General features: G+C 44.9%; 1 protein-coding gene across 3 annotated transcripts in view; it reads left to right on the plus strand.

Annotated features, from left to right (window-relative positions):
• Positions 1 to 6,660, plus strand: part of SYNJ2 (synaptojanin 2) — a 64,312-nt gene extending 57,652 nt beyond the window's left edge. For all 3 annotated transcript variants that reach the window (XM_048080765.2, XM_048080767.2, XM_013178224.3), the window contains exons 25-27: positions 690 to 798; positions 2,159 to 2,361; positions 5,498 to 6,660. In XM_048080765.2, the coding sequence (XP_047936722.2) occupies positions 690 to 798; positions 2,159 to 2,361; positions 5,498 to 6,295 (1,110 nt within the window). In that variant the 3' untranslated portion in view covers positions 6,296 to 6,660. The remainder of the gene's footprint in view (positions 1 to 689; positions 799 to 2,158; positions 2,362 to 5,497) is intronic.
• Positions 6,661 to 7,448: the final 788 nt, after the last annotated feature.

Genomic DNA, 7,448 nt, shown 5'->3' on the forward strand with positions numbered 1-7,448 from the left:
TCCCGCTCCCCCCCATCCACACAGACACCGAGCATCACGTACATGATCCACCTGTCATACAAGGAAGTCGATCGCTTGCCTGAGCTAGAAAGGCCAAGATGAATGCGTTGTGCTGTCAGACCAGACTGCAGGACGTGCTGCACCCCAGAAAAAAATGTATTAAATTGTAAAAAATTAAAAAGGCCAAAGAAAGGGAGAGAGAACAGTGCACAACCAGGGCACTCTTGGTTTATCTCACATGTTGCTTTCTGACAGATGCTAACTTGAATTTTGAGCCCTGTGCTTTAATTCTTTTCTTACCTCTTTTGGATGGGCTACACTAGTGTCTAGCATACGGGAAAAGTTCACCATTGCCAGCAAGGCTGCCAGCCCTCTCAGCAGGGAAACCAGGACCTGAATGTGGAAACACCTCCCCCCTCCTCTCTTCTTAGATGGAAACCCTAACACACTGAACAAGGGATGGCTGAGGGACCAGATATGGTCATAAGCCATCCACGCGTCTCCTCAGCAGATAACCAAGACCTAATACCTGCCAAAAGACTCCCCACCGTTTCCATAGAGTTCATAGATTGTTAAATAGCCACTGGCAAAACCAGAACTTTACAGGTGTGTAAGCTTAGCTGTAAGATTACAGGTGTACCAGAAAGAACAGTTCTCTCCAGATTACTCATTCTTGTATTTTTTTAAAGCCTAAAGTCCGGACTGGGATAAGCAAACCTTACAACGTCAAGCAGATCAAAACCACCACAGCTGAGGAAGCAGAAGAAGCTATTAGATGTCTTATGGAAGCTAAAGGAGGTGAGCACAGCTTTGTAACGGACTTCCAAAAATCTTTAAATAAAGAAGTCTGTAGGTGTATTTATCTTTCCCCCGTCATAGCCCAGATGCATTTAGTTCTGTTCAGAAGCTCAGCTGAACACTGACATACACGTTCTTGCAAGATTGTGCTTAGTGTTACCTGTCAGTTTTGATAATGCTAGCCTTTTTTTTTTCCTAGATGAGTTGTATATTTTCTTGTAGAAGCCGTTACTAGGAGCAGCTTGGGTTATTTATGTCCAGATTCAGTCTGAAAAATTGAAAGATAAAGATGGGATCTTCCTCAGCTGCTTGTGTTACCTGAGAGTTGCATAAAAGATAGTTGCTGCTCCATTTATTGAATGCTCACTATTCCGAGCAGAACTTACAGACCAAGTACAGCTGTGGGGGAAATAACCTGGATTCTGCTCGCATTTGAACAGGAATTGTAGTTGTTACCTAGATAGAAGTTTGTGCTACTTATAGCTTGATTATCTCTGCTGAAAGGCTACTTCATGTATTAGGATCTGTACCTAGGCCCTAGAGATAAAAGGGCAAATTAGAACAGGAAACTAGGTAGAGCTTCGTTTCTGAACCTCGAGCCCTGTAGGTATACCCTCCAGGGTTGGAAGTAGTCTTTTTTTTTTTTTGATGCATATAAAAGAAAGAATGCAGTATGATGGGAGGTTGCTATGTGAGTTTGCAAGGCTCTCTGTTTACAAGAAAAAAAAGGCCCTTTTTGTTTGTAAATACAGCTAATGCAGTCTGGAACAATCTAATTTAATTAGAAATATCTTTAAGGCATTTTGATGTTTGTTACTCAGAGAGTGCCGTGCCTTTATCTGTGAAGTCAGATATACTCCCTGTTAATTCTGAAATTCACACTAAGCATTTCACTCAGCTTGCATAAGGAAACTCACCTGGTCAGCATCACTTTCACTTGCCTGTGCTCTACCACACGGTAGCATTTACAGTTCTCCACAAAGTGATCTCCAAGAGGTGCTCAGTGCTGTTATCTGTTTGATCCAGATCAGGAAACCCAGGCAAAAGGAGACTCAGGACTTGAGCCCAGTACTTCAGAACCCCCAGGCAGGGTCCATCCACTGGGCCAAATGGCTGACGCAGCACTGCTGTGTTGGCACGAAGTATTTCAAACAGGGAAATTTTTCCCTAACTGCTGTTTACAAATGTAAACGTTCTAGAGACAGGCTCGCCAAGGTCCGTTTATTTCTAAACCCGACATTCCATGCCTGAGCACTGTTCCCTTCAGGCACACACAGTTTGGAAAACACGATTGTGAAAGAAATCATCTTGATGCCACATTTCTGATCAAGCCAAGACAGTAACTGGTTTTGCTTTTCAGGATTACAGGAAGATGCACCGAAGCCTGCTCCAGCTAGAAACCAAACGGTGACCAAACCCGAGCCTCTCCCCAGCATCACAAAATCACCATCGTTTCCAGGGTCGCAGGCAGGACCAGCGCTTGTGCCCCATCGCCCACCACCTAAAGTTCCAACCACAAAGAAGCCAGCACCTCTGCAAAGGACCGGAGTCAAGATGGAAAATGTGAGTTGCAGCAAAAGGCATCCAACCTTCCTTACACAGGGTGAAGATGGCAAAAGGGGCAGGCTGCTGAACAGTTTTTAGGAAGCCCTGTTATTTAAAGCGTACCCAGTTCTTAGTCAACAGGCACTGAAATGGTTTCGTGTATTGCAGTCTTTAAGGGCATAACAAGATACCAGGCAGGCAGAAAGGAAAGGAGCCTGAGTTCCTTACTCAGCTTTTCTGTTTGTTGGTCTCTTCTCTTAGATTTTGTTACTTTTCTTCTGTTTTGTCTAAACACTGTCAAAGTGTATGGAACTGAATGTAAAAATGGCTTGTCTCCAATGCTCTACTTGCCCTGTATCTCCAGATTGCATCACATTCATTTCATAGATTCACCAAATGGTTTCAGGTGGAAGGGACCTAAAAGCCCACCCAGTTCCAGCCCCCTGCCATGGGCAGGGACACCTCCCACCAGGCCAGGCTGCCCAAAGCCCCATCCAGCCTGGCCTTGAGCACCTCCAGGGATGGGGCATCCACAGCTTCTCTGGGCAGCCTGTGCCAGGGCCTCACTGCCCTCTGAGTAAAGAATTTCTTCCTTACATCTGATCTAAATCTAACCTTTTTTAGTTTAAAGCCATTACCCCATGGCCTGTCGCTTCACTCCCTGACAGAGTACCTCCCCAGCTTCCCCCAGGCCCCCTTTAGGCACTGTAAGGCCGCTGTAAGGTCTCCCTGGAGCCTTCTCTTCAGGCTGAACAACCCCAGCTCTTTCAGCCTTTCTTCATAGGAGAGGTGCTCCAGCCCTCAGATCATCTTTGTGGCCCTCCTCTGGACTCATTCTAATACTTCCATGTCCTTCTTGTGCTGGGGGCCCCAGAGCTGAACGTAGCGCTCCAGGTGGGGTCTCACATGAGCAGAACCTGTTCCTAAGGAACACCCTTTATTACTGATCTCCACCTGGACATTGAGACGTTGATCACAACTTTGAGTGCAAGCATCCAGCCAATTCCTTACCCACAGGGTGGTCCATCCGTCAAATCCATGTCTCCCCACTTTAGAGACAAGCATAGCATGTGGGACAGTGTCAAATGCTTTGCATGAGTCCAGGCAGATGATGTCAGTTGCTCTTCCTCTATCCACTAAAGCTGTAACCCTGTCATAGAAGGCCACCAGATTTGTCAGGCAAATTACTTCTAGGACAGTACACCAAGAAGGGCGCTCTCATTTGGGAGCCATCTCCCATGGTGCTTTTTCTCTTCCTGTGTTTCTACTCTGTTGATTATGAAGCATCAGAACCATCTTCACATCACAATTATCTAGAGTTTTTTTAGTAAAATTGGGAAGAAAGACTTTCTTGCTATACAAAGAATTACTGTTTGTCAATCTCAACAGTTCTATTTTTTTCTTTTTGAGTTATTTCTGCTATCTGAAGACTGTAGCTCAAATCAGAGACAAAACTGCTTAGAAATGTCTGATGTTTTCAGTATCAGCACTCTTTGGCTGAGTATTAAATTAAAGAACTGAGTCTAGCTGCCTTACTAACAGGCAGAGCAGAGGCATACATCTTCAGGTTAGAGTTCTGCCACGAATCCCAATTAGCGAGAGGCAGCTGATGTGCAGGATTTAAGACTCATCCCTTCTTTATCAGTGTTTACTTTTAATCACATCATAAGTGTGCTGATCGGTATTGTGGCAGCTTCTTGATCCATATACAGTTCTGTGTCCTGTTCAGAGACATCCAACTTCTCTCACATGCCTTATAATGGGATTCAACATTTCACTGTGGATTCTACTCAACAGTTGAAGTTCTTAAAAATACTCACCCGTAGGCGTGGGTTTTTAATCTGTCAGGTCTCTACAATGGCTGTATTTCTTCACCTCCTAGGGCTGCTGAAATGATTATTTAATGGAGAAAGCCATTTAAGTACAAGAGAGGCACAAATGTAACCTTTCAGAGTCCTCCTTTGAAAGAACCTCAGCAAGCTCTGTTCCAAGTTGTTAGGAATCCTGCCCTACCTTCCTTTGCCAAGGCATTCACCCCTTCTCTGTAATGGAGTTTGTGCCATCTCCACTGAGCAAAAACACAAAAGAAGAAAAAACAGACACCAGTGTGTGCTTTTTCCTTAATCATTCAATAACAACGAATGGTCTAGTTGTTTCCTGTTTATTTTGCACCCGCTCCCAGGGCACTCCTGTAAAGTGCTGTCTTGGTGTTATATGAAATCTCTTGCAGGAATTTATCTATTTCAGTTTGACTCTGATATCAGACTTACACATTCCTCCATCCAAGTGAGTTCAGATGTGAGTCCTGTACATGAACGCCTCTATCCAACCTGCCTCAACCGTTCAAACAGCCACACACTCAAAAGCATGCGTTAATACAGACAGAAATGACAGGGGATGTGCCCGTCGTGAAATACTTACTAAAAAGCCTGTGCATTATCTTTAGCACTATGGGACAGCAATAAAGACTTAAAATGTTTGCATTCAGTCACAGTGAGTACACTGAGAAATCTGAAGCAACCCCTGCCCTCTTGGTCTGATGTGGGCTCCAGTTTCATATTTTTAAATAGCGGATATATTCTAAATTGCACTCGGAAGAGTTTACTTTTAGTTTCAGTTGCTAGCATCAGTGAGACACGACAGGGCCATTAATGCATTTCTTGGGTTAGCTTAGACTAATTGTCCTTCAACCTTATGTATCAGAACACACCCACAGACATGAGCTAATGCCCCCCCCCCATTAATTTAGCCCTCCCTATGCATTCTTGCTTAAATAATACTAGTCAGCAGGGAGATGTAACAAATAAATAACTCCTCAGAACTGCGTCAACTTGACCTAGAGCTAAATCCTAACATGAAAGAGAGATGGTCAGAAAGAGCTATTTTTCATACAGGGAGTGAACAGGCTGTAGGATCCTTGTCCTCACATAGCACCCTGTAAATGAACACTGGCCCAAGGCACGCTGGCTGAGGCAGAACTAAGCAGGTACAGTTTCAAACTGTGCTGTCAAGCCTCCTCTTTGTACTGCTTTTTTCTTCCAGAACTGTCAGCTTTTCTCAGTAATGCCATAAATAAAACTTGTGCTAAAAGTGACTCACAGCTTAAGGTACCATTTTTGTTCTCAAACTTCTTGTTCCTTTTCCCCCCCCTCAGGCCATGTCTACAGATGAGCAATTTGACCAACAGGCAGCACAGAATCCTTTTGGCTCAACAGAGCCCTGGCTAGAAGCCGCGGCTATTCTTAGTCCGACCAAGATTACTCCAGTCCCAAAGCCCAGAACAGCACAACCTGGGAAGCCTCAGGAGAGCAGTGAGAAGCAGCTCCCTTCACCAAGCACAGCTGAGGCCAGTGCGCTGCCTCCCCAGAGCACATCCTTTGTCCCGAAGGTGCCACCACGAAGAAAGAAGTCGGCTCCTGCAGCTCTTCACCTGCAAGTTCTGCAGAGCAGTGACAGCCCGCTTCTTAGAGGGTTAATGTTCAACTCCAACAACAACAATCCTGGGTTCTGCCCCCAGCCTCAGGACTCCAATGTCCTTCACGCTGCCCCCATGCAGTCTGCCCTCTTAGCCCCTACGTTCTCTGCCAGCCCAGAAAACAGTACAAGGAAACAGTTGGCACCAAATACAGAACGGATCGCGAACCTTCAGGGTCCTGCTCCTCTACCAGAAGGGCAGCGTCCCCAGCTCTCAGATACCAGCTCCCTTGCAAAGAACACCAGTCTTTTGGACCTGGATTCTTCCTGCCATCTTTCCCTACAGGCAGCATCAACTACTTCTTCAGCACATACTCCAGAAAACTTAAAAGTCCCCAGCTCAAAAGATTTCAGTCACTGGGTTACGTTCAGTGATGACGAAGACAATGGTGCGCTGTCAGAAGGGTTCGACAAACTGATTGTCTTAGAGCAAAACAAAAACGCCTTGGCGAACACAAATAATAATTTAGAATTGTAAAATTTGTCCCCTTAATGTAATCCCCATAATTATGATGCAAAATAAAAACCTTTTGCACAAAGCTCTATATTTAAGGAAATACCATCTGTCCGTGCTACATTTCATTGCCATGTTTAAAGACAAAGATGCTGCCCCTGGAGGGACGTGTACAGAGCAACCTAACACTATCTACAGTCTGTTTGAGAAGTTCTTTATTCTAAGTTATTTCTTTTTATTAATCCATCTTAAGATGTTTTATTTCAGTTACAAGTCATATTTTAGAACATGTAATGATATATGGAAAAAAAGATATTAAGAAAAACATTTTTCTGTAAACTATATATTAACCTATTTCTGTCACCTAAAATAAAGCACCCTTATCTTGACTAGTTAGACCGCTATAGTTATTCTGGAACAAACTTCCCTAGGGGGAATACACACCAGCATAACTTACAGCAGGAGCACTGCTAGTGTTCTGCTAGGACGTTTCCACTGGGGAAAGGCTTAGGCGTTGTCTTCCCAGAGATAACTGCAGTCTTGACGACCCCTAGTACTTACCCTGTTACCTCAGTCCTGTGTTGAAAACAGAAGGTGTGTACTATGACAATGGAAGCAGAACTACGAGCAGTGTTCCCCAGACATCAGCCATGCAGTCTGTTTATTCCGTACCTGGGAAGAATCTGCCACGTGCTTCCTGTTAACCTCAGCAGCTTTTTTAAGCCACGCTGCAGAGGGCCAAGTCGACCCGAGGAGCTGTGACTGTGAGTGGGGCAAACTAGAAGTGGAGCTAGAAACAGGCAACTGCATCTATGACTACAGACAAATTTCAGAAGCACGCATAAACAGATCTGTTGCTCGGGTGCACCGTGCATCAGTAGAGGGAGTGTCCCTAGGAGGCAGGTAAAACGCAGTGTAAGACTGCATAATCTGTTCTATGCAGGTTCTTGCAAACAAAAGGCATTTGTTTAAAAGTTTAAAAGGTGATCGTGTTCCATGATTCAGAATACGACACCCTAGCAGGGGAAGCATCACCCCTGTTACCACTGGAGAACCTCCAGGCAAGTACTCCTGTGCGTACTGCTGCCGTGCTTCCCCCTTGCATTTTTCCACCTGAGCCTATGGGGACAGTGTTCCAGGTGAGTCTGTCTATCGGTCACTTACCACGGTGCGCTCA

This window comes from Anser cygnoides, chromosome 3 (genome assembly GCF_040182565.1).
Source record: "Anser cygnoides isolate HZ-2024a breed goose chromosome 3, Taihu_goose_T2T_genome, whole genome shotgun sequence".
NCBI lineage: Eukaryota > Metazoa > Chordata > Aves > Anseriformes > Anatidae > Anser > Anser cygnoides.